The sequence below is a fragment of the Arctopsyche grandis genome, chromosome 9 (assembly GCF_051622035.1).
Source record: "Arctopsyche grandis isolate Sample6627 chromosome 9, ASM5162203v2, whole genome shotgun sequence".
NCBI lineage: Eukaryota > Metazoa > Arthropoda > Insecta > Trichoptera > Hydropsychidae > Arctopsyche > Arctopsyche grandis.
In genome coordinates, this window is record NC_135363.1 from 27,980,001 (window position 1) to 27,997,466 (window position 17,466).

Sequence of the window (17,466 nt, forward strand, 5' to 3'; positions counted from 1 at the left end):
CATAATTTAAATTTAAAAACAAATGTAATATCTGTTATTTATTTACAACTTTTAAAAAATTACAACTTGCAAGTAATCAGCATGTAAGATTTTGCATGGTTTTGTTTTTTTCCAAATGTCCCTAAAAGTATATTCATATTCTTTTATATAAAATATTTCGTATTGAAGGGTTAAAATGTATAGTAAGTAATAGTCTGAAGCTTCTCATTGTTGAAACCATATTCATAGAATGTGTACTCTAAAGCTGCGACAAAGATTTGAATATCAAAGAGAATCATCTCGATAAAAACTACATCCATCTTATTGAATTTGATGACAACTTTAACAATTTTATAAATTTTTATTGTGATACATATGTTTTATGTAATGCTTGAAAATATTGTAAACATGGTACACGAAATTTTACAAAAACTCATATTAGTAAAATCTTCGAGTTTCAATTTCCACATGTAACTATTTGTAACTTTTTAAATATTATGTAATGCTTGAAAATATTGTAAACGTGGTACACGAAATTTTACAAAAACGTATGAAGATTTTTCAACAATCACTACGGGTACTTTTGAACATCTTTTCATTACCGAATCTTTCAAATATTTTAAAAACAAGTTCTACAAACGTCACCAGATGGATATCATTAGCTTATATTAGTAAAACCTTCGAGTTTCAATTTACACATCTAAATATCTGTAACTTTTTAAATATCATACTAATGGTTATTTATTAGAGTACCTACATATAAAACAGCGAATTTTGGAATTTGGGAGCAACTCTAGGTGGAAAAGATGTTCTGCATCATGAGGAATCCGTAAAAAATAATATAAAAATTCAAAAATTATTTGCACTACCGCCAACCTATTTATATTTGTGAAAATCGTAAATTTTACCAATTTTGTAGGTTTTTTTTTCAATTTCAGCTCAGTGTTAGTATGTTTTTTTTTTTCAATAAATTCACCTCGCGCTAATACTGGAATTTAAGATACGTGCGACAAAGTTTCAGATTTTTTTTTGTCCCATATGATCCCCATTATTCCATTTATTGAAAAAAATAAACTACTAGGACTGAGCTTAAACTAAAAAAAACCCCCGGAAATCGGTAAAATTTATTATTTTCACAAACTTAAATGAGCTGGCGGTAGTGCAAATAATTTTTGAATTTTTTTTTATTATTTTTTATGGATTCCTCATGATACAGAACACCTTTTCCAATTCCCAAATTCCAAAATTTTATAGCAAATAAACAGCAACAAACGATTTAAAAACGACACTATAAAATCTAAAAAGTTATGAATCGGCTACAGGAAACCACAACCCATATTTTAAACAAACCTACATATATGTACATATCTTCAACATTATATATTAAGTATGTATATTAAGGTTGAAGTAAAAAAAAAATCACACAAGAAAAATTGAAATTTTATTAGCGTGTGGAAATTTCAACTACAGAGCCCTTAAAACCTTTGATTTTATTCCGCAATAAAAACGCCATTCATCTACGCCTACGTTCATTAAAACCACACACAAAATAAACCAATAAAAACACTCAAAATTGATAAGATTAAATCGAATGCAATAAAATCGACCGTGGATTAAGAAATAAAAAAAACACATAACATCTTTCGTGTTCCATACCTTTTATACCACAATAAAGCGAGACTCATTTGACAATAAATTACACATGTACATTAAGAAAGTGTTTCACTCACTTGTAGCCATACTCCAGATTGTCTCCGCAGCCACCCCATAGCCAATCTCGATGCAGATCTCTGGGACGAGGAGCTCTCGAACATCCACAAGATGACAAACGACCGTCTCTGCAAGCTCTTGCTACCCATAAAGAAGCACCAGCAGCCAGAACGGCATGAGTGAAGGCCGATTCTCTGCTTCCTGCACAGAAGATAAGCACTATCTTTATCAAGAGTTCTTAACCTTTTTGTTCTGTGGATCCCTTTAGCAATCAGATGAAAGCCCACTCCTCAGATTAAAGTTTTATATGCTCGAAATAAAATTACAAAGTTTATTAACCTTCATTTACCTTTTACAAGACAATCTATTTACCTTGTTTCGAATATTGAAAATCCCAATTCTAGGCTTGTCCCAGAGAACACAAGAATCAATCTACAATTAGACTTAGTTTTTGTTGTTGTAGATTTTTTTATTTATTTATTTTTTTACATACATACATATATACCAGGAAGGCCTTAAAGGTAACCCCATTGCGCCTTCCTGCCAAATTGCAAACATCGCAGCATTTTATTTTTTTTATTATACAAGTCGCTGAATTACGAGACACGGAAAAACTCGCAAATTAACGAGATATCTATGAATTGTACATAAATTTTATTGTATATTAATCAATCTCAAATAGTGGTGACATAGCAGGTAGCCAATTTTACCGGGGACCGTTTCAACAATGAAATCAGAAAAAATTGGCAAACTCTGATAGGAAACGATCGATTTGGAGTCATAAATATCCAGGTCTGACCAGCAACACTACAGATATACTCTTTTTACAGAAAATTCTTTTCAATCGAGGTCAGCTCATGGGATCGAACCCGACGCCTCTCGACGCTAAGCAGAAGCTTAACGACCGAGCTATGCTGCTGGCGATGATTTTTTATTGTAAGATGAAGAGTTCAACCTTAATTATGTCGGCATCTTCGATATGTACGTGGTAGATATCATCATTTGATGGTTGTACCTCCTGCCCGCACAGTGCTTTATCGGATGGCTTATATTTTATTTTATTTTATTTTTATTTTATTTTATTAATTGAAAAATCAACAGACAGGATGTACAGAGATAGGTATAAAAAAAACAAAAAGTAAATAAATAATATATGTAACATCCGAGTCCAATAATAGATTTTTACAAAAATGAAAAAGATAAATATAAGGAAAACAAATTAAAAAGTAAAGAATAAAGGCATGACAAAATATGTAGTACATTGCATAATTAAACTATAGTATTAAAATATTTGGAAAAGGTTATAAGATAGAATATAAGAAGAAATTGAAATTTACAAATATAAAAAACAAATGAAAAAGGTAAATACAAAATAAACAAATGAAAAGGAAAAGAATGAAAGCTATAATATGATTATATTATTATATTCCATGAGCTATCCAACTTCTCATTGCTGCCGTGTCTGGATGTGATATTTTCCACCTCAGTGATTATTAGAGATTACTTTAAGCTATTTGTCTGCTATTTCATTTGTGTCTCGTGGGGATGGTTTTTATTTACGGCTGGTTCTTATATATCAGTGCTGGCTGTAGATCCAAGACATTCCTTACTATGTATTCTGTTAATCCTTTGAATTCTGACCAACGCCGATCGGTGTTTTGCCAACAAGTCCATGGGCTTGTATTTTGAGTATGTACATAGTAAACCTTACCAGGTAGCATTGAACATGGGTCGTATAATCCGTGTCATTCATTTGTCAACACTTATAAAGATTGTTTTACTCCGGAATTTCTGAATTTATATCCATAGCAGAATTTACCGATGGACAGCCCTAACAGCCGAGTATTTTAGATTGCGAGGATTAAATTTTAACATCAATGAAAAAGATAGAACTAGTTTTGGAAAAATACATTCATTAATAGACTTCTTTTGTTTATTTTATTATATATTGTTATATGAGAGAGTCTAAACACACCTTTACAAAATTCGAAATCCTCGGCGGTAGTTATCTAGGGTTTTTTTGATTTAGCTACAATTTTTATACCTGCTTTCTATTGAATTTCTAAATAATTCTAGTTGTAAATTTTGGCGAAATTTTCAGCGTGGCGGACTTTCAACAGAAAAGACGTCAGCACTCAAAGGGTTCATTGATATTTTTTCCTTATCTTCATTTAATTATTTTTCTTTTGTTTTTTAATCATATTTCTCTGCTTTTGCTTCTATGTATTTTTTTTCTTATATACGCCATTGTGGTGCATTCGGTTCCTCCTGTAACGCCATAATGGTCCAAAAATATAAACAAAAACAGTGCCCCAGTTATAATAAACTTAAATATGTAGTTTATATCAGAAAGAAAGCCTCTAAAGAGGTTCCAAAAGAGGGCCCCTGGAATATTTCCAAGCCCCGAAGAAGTCTGCAGACCACTGGTTAAGAGCTCATGAGCTACATATAGCGATTTACAAGCTCTCGGGATGGAGAACTTGTTTGGTCTCCAACCGGCCAATCAATTGTCCTGGCCAAGATACGACATCTACCGTCCGATCCGGAGATAGCTTAAAGATCTACGCGTGTAATACGGGTAAATTCAAATTACTAATTTCGCTTTTCAAGACAGTAATGTATGCATGTATGTATGGGAGCTTGAAATGCGCAACTAATCGGTAATCTGACGCGAGTGGTGGGTATTCAGACATCGGGAATTTTCACAGTAATCGCATTAACTCGGGTGGATTGAGTGAATAGTTCAAATTAATTCAATATTTTGATTTTCTAAAATTTCTAAATATTACAATTTATTCTTAAATTATTTTTTTTTAAATTATTTTTTTTATTTAATTAATCTAATTTTGTATTCAAATATTCTTCAAATATTAATATTTGTAGGTATATATACACAATGTTTTAGAAAATTTCTAAATATTACAATTTATTCTTAAATTATTTTTTTTATTTAATTAATCTAATTTTGTATTCAAATATTATTCAAATATCAATATTTGTAGGTATATATACACAAAATTATTTCTAGTTTAATTTTTATTTTTAACAAGAAAATTTATATATAAATTTTATAAAAAAAATTTTTTTTAAAAAATATTTTTTTTAAAAGTTAATATTTAAAATTAATAGTATGTAGTTTCATTTTTTGTTTGTAAGACGTCTCTGCATGTCATGAACCCAGTTGCATGTATGGAGGTCGCCGATCGATCGTAGAAATCACAGTATACCATGCTAGAAATTTTAAATATGCCAAACCGAAAGATAAACCACCAACTTTTAGTCATACTTACTTACATAATCTTATTTTGAATCTTCCTGGTTTTTGTATATTATCAAACGTATATTCAATGTTTTCAACTTAAACATCTTAACAAAAATTTATAAATCTTTTTTCAGACTTAAATTAGAATACGCTTTTATAGTATATGGAATCCTCGTTTAAAAAAAGATGTTATATGCATTGAAAGGAGAATTACTAAAATGACTTCCGAACTTTAATCACTTTCTTATAATGAGAAGTTGAAAAGAATATATCTCACCCCACTGGAGAAGAAGAGGCGACTTAATCGAAGTCTTTAAAATATTAAATAATCATTACAATTTTCCAATGTCCAATCTCTTTATGTTGAATGAGAACACTCATCTTAGAGGTCACTTTCTCAGACTCTTAAAAGAAAAATCGAACAAATTGATTAAAGATTCCTTCTTTTCAAACAGAGTGTTTAAAGTTTGTGTGATTAGTCTTTCCAATGCAGACATTTCTGAAAACCTTAATATTTTTAAAAACAAGCTAGATGTTTTTCTTAAACTTAAAGGGTTTTTATAATTTTTCTTTTTCAATATCGTCATTTCTTTCTATATTTTCGTTTTCTTTTAGTTATCATTTTACTTTTTTTTATCTCTTTGTATTTTCTTTTATTTCTTTCTCTTGTTTACCTTTTCCCCTCTTAGTTTTATTTTATTATTGTTATCTTGAATGTTTTATTTTCTTTTCTCATTAAATTTATATATTTTATTCTATGCATCAGTCAAACCCCTTGGGTTTATCGGATGCGCCGCCTTCCCCAAGTTTGTTAAGTAAACAAATACATAAACACTTCCTTCGTAAAACACAGTTTTGAAATCTTGTTGAAAAAATTAAAGGATAGTTGATATAATTTTTATGGCAATAAATCTAAAACATTTAATATTTTTAATCACTGAATAATCTAAAACTAGTTTGTCGCCCAGACATATCGTGTATGTTGGTACAAAGTCTACATACATAAAAGCGATAGATAACATCGATAAGGTTTACAAATTTTTGAATTACAAATAGCATCATCTATCAGTTTGAAGAGAGTTTGCCAAAGAGGATTAGCCACTAAGTGAAAGACGTGTGAAAATGATACGAACCAATGACAACTGGACAGATTTGCATTCATGGCTGTTATGACCTACATATTTCCCCCTCCATTCAGCGTAATGCTCTATAAGGTGCAATGCTCACGCGCAGTCAGACAGACACGTTGAGGTGGTCAACCAATAGACTCCTCTTAGACGAACTACTCACATCACTGAGCAGTTCGGAAGCGTGTAAGTAGTCACTCGAGACCCACTCATACACACAACAGTCGTCGGCACGCACCTTATGGAGCAACAAATGTAAGACAAAGAGAGGAGCAAGCATTTCGTTTCATCATTCTGGATCCCGAACACAATCCTGATACAAGCCCGAACATGGTCCATACCGGACCCGAACAACAACTACACGAATCGAACGGCAGCCATGTCCGGTAAATGAATCACGTATGACGTAATACCTACAAGTCGATAATAATTCCAGTGATTTCTACTTTAAAAAAAGCCTCTAGTTATATTATATATGTACTAGCATTCATATATAGATTTTTTATATTTAAGAAGACCCACCCTCACTCGTTGAAAAAGGTGCGCAAAGGCAACATTCAATACATAATCGACTGCTACCCAGTATTACTCTGGTGAACAAACAATATTATAGTTACAAAGGTAAACTACCTTTGTTAAAAGCAAAACAATAAGCAGCTGCTACTATTCAAATATAAATATATATGATATAACCTATTTTGGTGAGGGGTCCGAAGACCGTAGTGTCGTTGTTCGCAGTGCAGTTCCAACGTCGATTCTTGAACTGATGCTGGCACTCTCCAATGGCGTCTTTTGCTCCGGAACCTACTGCCGGCATGTGGTCCAGATAAAGGGCGCAGATTCGCCTTTGACCTGCCGAAAGTCCTGGCAACTTCCAGCAGGGTCCTGCGCCCCCTGAAGGGGCGACCCTGCCTCCAGAGTCTCCGGAGACTCCATTGGAGTCTTCCTGTTGCTGATCCGGAGGCACCACAGACCACGTCTCGAAGCCGTGCATCCCCATGTAACTGGAAAAAATACGTACATATATTTTAAGTGTCATGTATTGAAATTTAATGAATTTATACTTAAGGAAAAGATCAAGATTTTTTTTTGTATCGTCAATAATTGTCTAAAAAAATAAAATAAATGTATTCTTTGGCGCTTAAATTCTTAATGATCAAAAAAATAAATACCCCTATAATAAAAAATCGATTTATTTTAATAGACTCGACCGCTTCTGCTCCATCGATTGAGTAATACATAATTGAAACTATTTATTTTAATGTTTACATACCTACGTGTGGGTTTGCGGTTGATTCGTAGTAGATAAAAATGTTATTATCTACTTGTTATAGTTTTTTTTGTATTTGAATATATGTACGTACAATTTTTGTATTGCATTGATGAAACGTTATTAAGTATGTTATCAATTAGGATATAGGTATATGTAGATGAAGAAGTGATTAAATGTACGATTTAAATTTATTTCAATATTTTCAATGGCTGTTATTTGTGTAATTATGAATGGGTTTACATATGTCAAAACGACATTTAATGTCAAATTAACAGCTATAAAAATAGCTCGCACGATCCAATCGGGGTCCGCCCGGCAAATCAAATGTCAAATGGGTTGCAAGTAACAAAAATAAAATTTGACGTTTCAGTGAACTCGTAACCAGTTACATTTTCACTAGATATAGTTCAGTTAAACCATATCCAATTAAATTTTCACCTGCCTCTATCAGTGAAATTATAATTTTTGACAGTTGGATGATGGCGCGTCGCCCCGCTCCTGTCCATTCCCACTCTCCTCAACGCTGTGTTAATGCGCATTTCATTCATTTTAGGTTGCTTTATAATTGTTGTGAAAGTAACTTATAAAATGTCTGCATTTCATATTAAAATGCTGACTTAATTAAAACAATGGATTTGTAATTTTTCAAACGAAATTTATTTATTTATTAATTTATTTTAGTCTTATTGTTAATTTAATTTTTTTATGTGTACAAATATCATATTAAAGGTACATAACACTTTTATGTGTTCTTTTGTTTTATAATCTAATTATATTTTTTTGTATTGCTGTTTTTTTTTAATATATTATATTAGAAACTATTTCTAAATTATACATTTATGTTTTTAAATGATATAATATATTTTTAATTCATACAAGTGCTTACTATAAATACGCATTTAAATATGTATGTAAATACGTATGTATTTCACAGATTCAAATATACGTCTAAAAATAATATTTTTGACAAAAAAATTTAGTCTGAATACAATGTTGTTTGAATTTACGTTTTGGTTGCACTGAATTCATATTTCCACTTCAACTTGATGGATATATTGTTAAAAAAAACACCAACTGAGTAAACAATGGCGATAATGAAGACCTCATAATATAGTACACGTCACAAAATAAAACACAATAAAATTACCATTACTTAGGCACTACAAGTGTCCCCAAACTTCTACGATGAAATTGAACCCGTTCCCCCTCTGCGACTTGAGATGAAGGGTCACGTTCTTGAAACCCACCCCTCCTTCTTTAAGGGTGGCGTAACCCCCCTCGCCGTCCATATACTGGTCCAAGGCTCTGATGCACGTGATGGTGTACAATGGAACGACCCCAGGAGGTGGATACGTCACGTCTTCTACGACGACCCTCAGCAGAGACGAAGACTTGGTCACTATCTGATGGAAGATCTCGGTGTCCCTCACGGGAGTGACGTTGCCGACGATCAAGTGGTGAGAATTGTTGGAGGCTTTGTTGGCATTAGCCCCAAGCAGGTCCGATTGAACTGGTAGCCATGGTGTGGAGATGTAAAACACCATGAAGATCGCCGTGACAAATTTTGGGATCATTTTTGCGTGTCGACGTGATGACGATCACTCGACGAAAATAAGGCGAAGACAGTAAATCAATCGGATGAAACATCTGTTTTATATATCACTCTTTTGTAATGTTTACAAAGTGATTAATAATTACTTCAACGTAAATTTGTCGCTGAAATAATATGAAAAAATTATATGCTGAGAATCAAGGTGTTGAATTTTCATTTACATATATATATTAATCATCTTCAAAATAGTGATAAATCTATCTATCTATGTATATATATGTATATCTAAAAATAAATGTCTGTGTGTGTCTCGAATAGGCACCTAAACCACTGAACCGATTACGATGGAACTTTCAGAATTTGTTGTATGCATGTCCGGGAAGATTACTGTAAAAAAAAACGGGAATGAGTGTCATTGCAACGCAATAATTTCAAATGTGTTCGCTGTTTGCGTTTTTCCGACAAATGGGAACGGGAACGAGAATGGAAACGATAACGGGAACAGGAACGGGAACGGGAACGGCAACGGCAACGGGAATTGCATGCGTTATTATGGCATTGCAATGCATGCCGGGTTCAGCTAGTCTAATATGTAATTTAGAAAGAGACTATATATATACATATATATGTTTGTATTTGTATATGTTAATATTTTTGTTGGGAACATCGAAAACCAGTCAAAGTTTCTATGACGACGATTCGATTGGTTGAATATTATTTTTTTTCGATGCAAATAAATTAAATAAAAAACCAAATGAATATTTAAGATTCGCCATGTTTAAGCTGTTTATATTACAAACACTGAGCGAAGCCGGGTAAAACAACTAGTCTAATATGCAATTTCGGATTGTTGGTTCGTGAATCCGTGACGTCATCGAATAAATTAATTTAATAAAATGTTTACTATGACATTGGCCATCTTTAAACGATTTATATTATAAATACCGAGTGAAGCCGGGTAAAAACATAGATATTATTATGAAGAGTGACGCATATTACTAGCTATAGATATGGATACCTAGTACATACATATAGAAGTGACCAGCAATGCATGGGTTAAAATGTCTTAATATCTACATATACATATATGTAAATGTTTACATATAATGTTTCATTGCGTAGTAATTGTTTTGATAACGATTCCAGTGTATTCTGAAGTAAAAGTATTCCATTGAGTGAAGTTTTTGCGCATTAGAAACATCCAATGATGAATCATTAAACAAATTTTAAGTTAAATAAATTATTAAACAAATTTGAAAATTGATTGAATCATTTAACAAAATTAAAGTTCGTTATACATGTGTATATGTATAGGTTATCGGTGATTGAAGATGAGTAACCAAGTCGATTACACAATGTATAACATGAATCAATTAAAATGTTTTCATACAGCAAGTTAATTTGAATTAAATTTATAATGATTCAAACAAATAAAATAATTTCGTTGATAACAAAGCCACATATTTGGGTTGCAAATCCTATTTTATGTTCATATTAATTACGAATTGCATCCAACGAAATTATTAAAGCATGTATTGACTTGAAAATCAAATGATATAATACTTGTTTAAACTATTACTATTCATTATAAGAGTAATATTGTAATGAAATAAAAATGTTTTTTGAGAAAGTACCTATAAAATTCAAGCAAACCACACTTATTTATAATTTAAAAAATACATTATAAGAGTAATATTGTAATGAAATATATGTGCATTCACACGTCTGTTTGATCCTCTTTTATTGTTGATTAAAATGAAAATGAACAAAAATATACTATTATCTAACAGACTTTCTAAAAATTTCCTCAATAATCAGAAGTAAAAGATTGAATATTTTTCAAAAGCATCTATTTATTTATCCACGCATATAAAATAACTTTTCAATAAATAATATAACAATATATAAACCTTCATATAATATACAATATATAATACATATAGCAAAATTTCTTATTAGTTATTAGAGACCCGTATTTTTAGCATCTATGTAACATACATATGAATATTGTTTTTCAATTTTGACATTTTTATGTTTAATTTTACGAAATAGAATATTCAACTTAAGCATGTATGTATATATTTCTTTTAGAAATAATTTCCAAAATAAAGATATGTTCAATACTTTGTTACACAGCTTATGAAATATATACAATTTAAAGCTAGCATGAAGAATAAAAAATAACATATTATTCGAAAATATTAATACGAGGAAACACATAGATTATTGCTGTTTTTATTTCTTCTTTATTTATTTAAATATTGTCATTCTGGGTAGCATGTGAAGACACTTATAATTTTTTTTAAAATAAAATGAAACGTGTTTTTTACATTCATAGGTAGAATCATATATAATATAATATATGTATTTACATATGCATATATTTATATAAATATTAGCATATTGGTTTTTTTTGTATATTATTGTTTGGTCACAGTGTCATATTGGAAGATAACTTGTGAAGACACTGTGTTTTGATATGTTTGTTAAAATAAAATATAAATGGGATCTACATTAAATATATAAAAGCTACTCACATGTAGCAAAAGATTCACTTTAACAGCACTACCGCCACTCAAAACCTGTAGCTGAACGAATTATATTTAAACACCCCAAACTTCAACGATGAAATTAAACCCTTTACCCCTTCGAGACCTCAACTCCAGCGTCATATTCCTATAACCGACTCCACCCTTCAAGAGAGTGGCGTATCCGCCATTTCCGTCAATATACTGATCCAAAGCTCTGATGGCAGTGATGGTATAGTAAGAGAAGGTGCCGTTGGAAGGATATTTCACATACTCCTTGGTGACACTCATAAATGACCCTTTTCTTTGGTAGATCTGTCTGAAGAGCTGTCTGTCTGTGGCCCTCGGAATGCCAAGGGCAAAATTGTGGGACTTGTTCGAAGCCAAGTTCACGTTGTTTCCGAATGGATGCTGTCCGTAGATTACCTCGGGTGGATAGACTACGGATTCCACTAATGAAGATTGAAAGGTGGCCACCAGAGCGATACACAGCATCAATAGTGCTGTAGTCGGAGACATTTTCTCGGAAAAGCCGTCGGACGTCGAATGATAGAAGTTTTTCCGGAGCGTGCGATTACTACCGTAGAACAATCGCGCTCATTCGTTCCACGCCTTTTATACTTGCAATGCATACACCTTGGTATAAGATAAAACTGCTATTTGCACACGGTGACGTATCTCACTATTGTTGAGATCGTTACTCCATTTTACCGCTGTTATTTATTTATTTATACAATTTTAGCTATTTAGCTAATTTAAAAATGCATTCTTAATTACTTAACTGTAAACTTTTATATATAAATTTATATGCACTGTCCTTCACATAAGTGTCTCCTCGCACCTCGCAAGAATGCATCCACGGTCTTAGAAGACCTGACGCACTCAGGGAGGGCATTGTACATGAGCACACCCCTGTGAAAAAAACCACCAGCTGTCTTCTTTTTCCTTACTCTACCTACCTACAACTAAATTGTTCTTATTTCTAGTATAATAACTATGGATATCTCTATTTCTTATTGTATAATCCTTCTAAGCCCGCTTTAAAGGTCACGGAATTTGACCCTTAAAGCCCTCAACATGAGGCCACCACCCCCCCGACGAATACAGTCCAAGAGACCCTTTCGTCGGAGAACGAGACGGTTTTTCATGAATATCGCACAAGAACAAGCGCACATAACTGTTCTAATAAAAAAACCACACTGTACATAACCAAGTACAAAATTAACAACAACGCATGAACACATAAAGCGCGTATGCGGTAGGAAACAAAACCTTAGATATGCCGTGCGAATGCACGCACACCTCAAGTAATCCTTAAAATACTTAGGTAATAACTTATGATCTAACTTATAAACGAAAGACAATGTACTAAGATTTAAACTAATTCTAATACTCATCCATCCCAATTCATCTAACATACTTCTAATACTTTTTAATCTACCCACATTCAAAATACCTCTCATAGATTTATTTTGTAATTTCTGTATTTTTCCTAAATCTTGGCCATTAAACATGTTAAGCACAGTGGCACAATAAACCACGTGTGGCAATACAATTGAATTGTAGACTAAAATTTTGCTTTTCTTTGTTTTTAAATAATTTTAAAAAATAATAATAAAAGAAAATAAATACCAACACGAAGTTTTAATATTGTAAGACATATGCACGGATATACATGTTTTATAAAAGATTAAAACATTATAAGGGTCGATGCTAAATATCAATCAAAATTTATAATCGAAGTTTCACACGAAATAATATTTCCTCTATCGATACTTATTATATTTTACAGTTGAATTATATCTTCCAGTTTTAATACATTATGACTAATAGATTCCATCTAACCTGTTACCAACTACCGTTATAGTTGAAGTGTATCTTCCAGTTGTAGTATTATATATTTTGACTAGTTGGAAGATTAACCCACGGAAGCTAACACATTTTTTGGGAAAAAGCATCCTATCCCGCCATTATTTGGTTATAATTTACTAGTTGAATTATATTCGAATATATTAGAACTGGAAAAATCACTTTGACTGTAACATACATATACATAATTCATACATATCTAGTGTACATATAATTAAAAATTGAAAAGTTATTCGCAAATCGAAAGTACAAATGAAATTAACTTTGTACCAAATTTAATTATTCATAACAATAAACAGTCAAGTTCAAAACAATTATTGCTATTGAAAAATGGAAATTCACAAGTTAAATATTTAATTAATTAATAATCTAGCACCTTTTGCGTATTTGATATTAAGCCACCGTTCCTAGAATCGTTTGAACGTCATTTACAATACGTATTTCGCAGTGGTGTAGTGCTAAAAATAAATAGTGCTTAACCTTCTCTCTATACATATACATTCACTTCCAGGCATTTCCAAGTCAAATTTTCATTTTTGATTTCTTCACTAATCTTAGATCTATAAAGTGACTTTGTATAGTAATGGAACAGGTAATTAATTCTTCAGTCTTTTTCACTACACACGAAGTAAGCAGGTATGTACATATTTAAGTTCTTGCTGTTTTCTTCTGGTATTAGAAAAATATACATATTATATAATTTTGCTGAAATTCTAAAATCCGTTAACTGACATCATATAAAAGCTTGAATAAAAATAGTGTACTACATACACAACTGGTATACATTTTGAAATTGTCATACAATACATTCACAAACACTGTTATCAGCGTTACAATACATACATAAATATGCACAATGCCAGTACATATTTACCTATAAAATTGTAGTGAAACTGATTTATAACAAATCGTAACTCATGCAAGTCGACATCGATTTTTCTCGAAATTTCCACAGTACATAACTCTCAAATTTATCATTAAAACGAACATCGAGAATTTCCCTACGCTATTAATCGTGGTACGTATCGCGCTACATAAATCAACACGTTAACGGTTAACCCGTTCACAGGTCTACGGATTCGCATCGAGTAAGTAAAAGTATTGTAACGTCGTGTAAATTTGATCAAGATAGCGCTTAATTACCAACTTCTTGCGCCCAACCAGATCGAACAATTACTACTTAGATTCAGTAAGTCATGACCTGAAAATGTAGAATTTGCTCGCTAGCATACAATTCAATCTAAGTACATATATAAATAATATATATGTATGTATATACAGGGTTTTTTTTTAAATAACGCACTTCAGGTGCTGGAACGCACTTCTTGTTCATGCACTTTCGAATGGATCCATGTTTTATTCTCTTCATAACTAGAAGTAGGATAGCCAAGGTGCCGCTTATTGTTCAATTGTTGTAAACGCTTTGTAAAAAAGGTTCGGCAAACTTTAAACAATGCATTTACAACATTTGAACAATAAACGGCACCTTCGCTATCCTAACTCTATTCAGAACACACCATATTTTATCATTTTGGCCAATTATTTAAATATTTATTTATTTAATATACTTGGGGGAGGCGGCAAAGCCGATAGACCCAAGGAGTTTGATTTATACATATGCTAGCTGAACCCGGCATGCGTTGCAATGCCACAATATCGCATGCAATTCCCGTTCCCGTTCCCATTTGTCGGAAAAACGCAGGCAGCGAATAAATTTGAAATTATTGCGTTGCAATGACACTTATTCCCGTTTTCCCCGTTTCCGTTCCCGTTTTTGAGTGATTTTTTTTCACAGTAGTCCCGGACATGCATACAACAAATCCTGAAAGTTCCATCGTAATCGGTTCAGTTTTGGAGCCTGTACGAGACACACAGACAGACATTCAATTTTATATACATTGTATATAGATGTAAATTAAATGAGAAAAAAATTTCATTCAAAATGACAATATAAAAATAAAAATAAGAGAGAAAAAAAAGTAAACAAGAAACAGAAATAAGATATTGGGAAAGAAGAATTACAGAAATCCTTTAAGTTTAAGAAAGACATCAAGCTTTTTCTTAAAAATATTAAGGTTAACGGAAATTACGATTTGATACCAAACTGAAACCACTCTGTTTGAAAAGAAGGAATCTCTGATTAATTTATTAGATTTTTCTTTTTGGAGTCTAAGCGAGTGAACTCTGAGGTGCGTGTTTCGTTGAATGTAAAAAGATTGGACATACGACATTTATAATGATTATTTAGTATTTTAAAGACTATAACGATTAAGTCGCCTCTTATTCTTATCGTCTCCAGTGTACCGAGATTCATTCTTTTCAATCTTTCGTTATAAGAAAGTGACTTAAGTTCAGAAGGAATCTTTGTAATTCTACAATACATCGATACATATGGATTGTGATTATACACGCACGAATATTGTTTCGTCTAATTGCTTTTGAAACATTAAAAATACTATGAAAAAGGTGCCGGAACGCCGTTCTGCCGCGTTCTTGGGGAAAGAAAGCACTGTATATGTATATGTCACAGTGAAATTATATTTCAAGTGAATTTATATTTAATTTTATGGTTCTCTTTCTGCCTTTTAATTGGTTTGTAAGCGTTAATGGGTTAGCTCGTCTATGTAGTTCGGGGAAAAAAACGCATCCAGCGAAGGGGTGGTCTTGGATTCATACAAAAAAATTTACTTATTAAGGTTAATCTATTTTATTACAGTTCTATGTTGATACTCCAGAAAAAGACGATTGCCGGGGCGCCGCAGACCAATTAAAAATGTATAACGCGCTGCTTGCACGTAATATTGAATAGAAGAAGGTCTTAGGTAACAAAAAATACAATTAAAACGGGCACCGCACGAAAAAGGTTAATAAGACATTATACGTTTCAGAGAATTCAACTTTACAGAATGTCTCAGTTCCATTAAAAATAATGAATCGTAATAATTACATTAAATAATTCAAATCTATTCAATTGCGCGTTGCACCAATCAGAATCGAGATTTTTTTGAAATTGACCAATCGTAGCGCTCGACTTGTGATTGGTCAATTAATTAATTAAAATTGTTTCGTACTGTACATGTGAATTCAAAACATTCAATAATAATAATATTAGAACATCATAAGATTGTCATCATAAGAATACGTGAACTTACACACATATTTGACTCGTTTTAAAAAAATTATCTTTTTAATAAATAAACTGCTGTGTAACTAGCAGTGCTTCCCAAACTGTTCCCCAACGCCTTTACTTAAAATTTGACTTTGCTTACCGCATACAAACTAAAAACTTCAGTTCATTATCTGATTTTATGACACGTTCAACGTCACACTTTTTGTATTTGTTCGTGTAACAAGTGTATTTATGTACATATATTGCAGTCGAAGTGTATTTTCAGTTACAATATATTCCCACTGGCGTTTTAGGTCATTAATATTCGAATATAATTCAACTAGTAAATTATAGATCTACAAGCGCAAATATACATTCAACAATGTGCGCCAGTTGTAATATAACAGTTCAGTTTTGAGAGCTCTGATGTTTTTACGAATTCTTTAGAATTCAAAAATGTGTTAATATTTGCTTGGTATTATGAATTATGTTAATGAATATTGTACTAAGATAACTCTAAGAATTTCACGAAAATCTAACATCTCCATCCTAATTTGGTACCAATTTATAGTTGAACTGCATTTTCAGTTGTAATATATGAATTAACTTCCGTGGGTTAGACGGAATATATTCCAACTATTCAAAATTTACAAGTTTAACCATACATACATAAATGTCTGTATGAATTTTAATTGATATGTATTTACTTTGTATCAAATGTACACTGTTTCTGGCCAGGGAGACGCATTGGGGTTAGCTGTTAGGCCTTCTTGGTATAAATAAAAAAATAACAACTGAAAGTAAAGTTCAACTATAACGGTAAATATCACCAGGTTATATATTCCAACTAGTCAAAATATATTACAACTGGAAGATACACTTCAACTGTAATATATATACAATGTAATCAAATATAAAATATAAGTTTATTTTTCTTATTTATCACTAGAGGCAGGACTGGAAGCGTGCCGTTTATTGTTCAATTGTTGTAAATGCTTTATAAAAAAGGTTCGGCAAACCTTTAACAATGCATTTACAACATTTGAACAATAAACGG

General features: G+C 31.8%; 3 protein-coding genes across 3 annotated transcripts in view; all 3 read right to left on the minus strand.

Annotated features, from left to right (window-relative positions):
• LOC143916687 (protein Wnt-5b-like) overlaps positions 1–7,076 on the minus strand; it is a 64,745-nt gene extending 57,669 nt beyond the window's left edge. Inside the window, exons 1-2 of the mRNA XM_077437884.1 lie at positions 6,772–7,076; positions 1,710–1,890 (exon numbers count right to left, since the gene is read on the minus strand). Coding sequence (XP_077294010.1) covers positions 1,710–1,890; positions 6,772–7,072 — 482 coding nt within the window. The 5' untranslated portion in view covers positions 7,073–7,076. The remainder of the gene's footprint in view (positions 1–1,709; positions 1,891–6,771) is intronic.
• A 937-nt stretch (positions 7,077–8,013) lies between these two features.
• Positions 8,014–8,977, minus strand: LOC143916689 (putative salivary secreted peptide). The gene has a single exon (XM_077437886.1). It carries the CDS (start codon positions 8,923–8,925, stop codon positions 8,512–8,514), a length of 414 nt encoding a protein of 137 aa, XP_077294012.1. The 5' UTR covers positions 8,926–8,977; the 3' UTR covers positions 8,014–8,511.
• Positions 8,978–10,749: 1,772 nt separating this feature from the next.
• On the minus strand, positions 10,750–12,044 carry LOC143916600 (putative salivary secreted peptide). Its single transcript, XM_077437781.1, has one exon. It carries the CDS (start codon positions 11,948–11,950, stop codon positions 11,507–11,509), a length of 444 nt encoding a protein of 147 aa, XP_077293907.1. The 5' UTR covers positions 11,951–12,044; the 3' UTR covers positions 10,750–11,506.
• Positions 12,045–17,466: the final 5,422 nt, after the last annotated feature.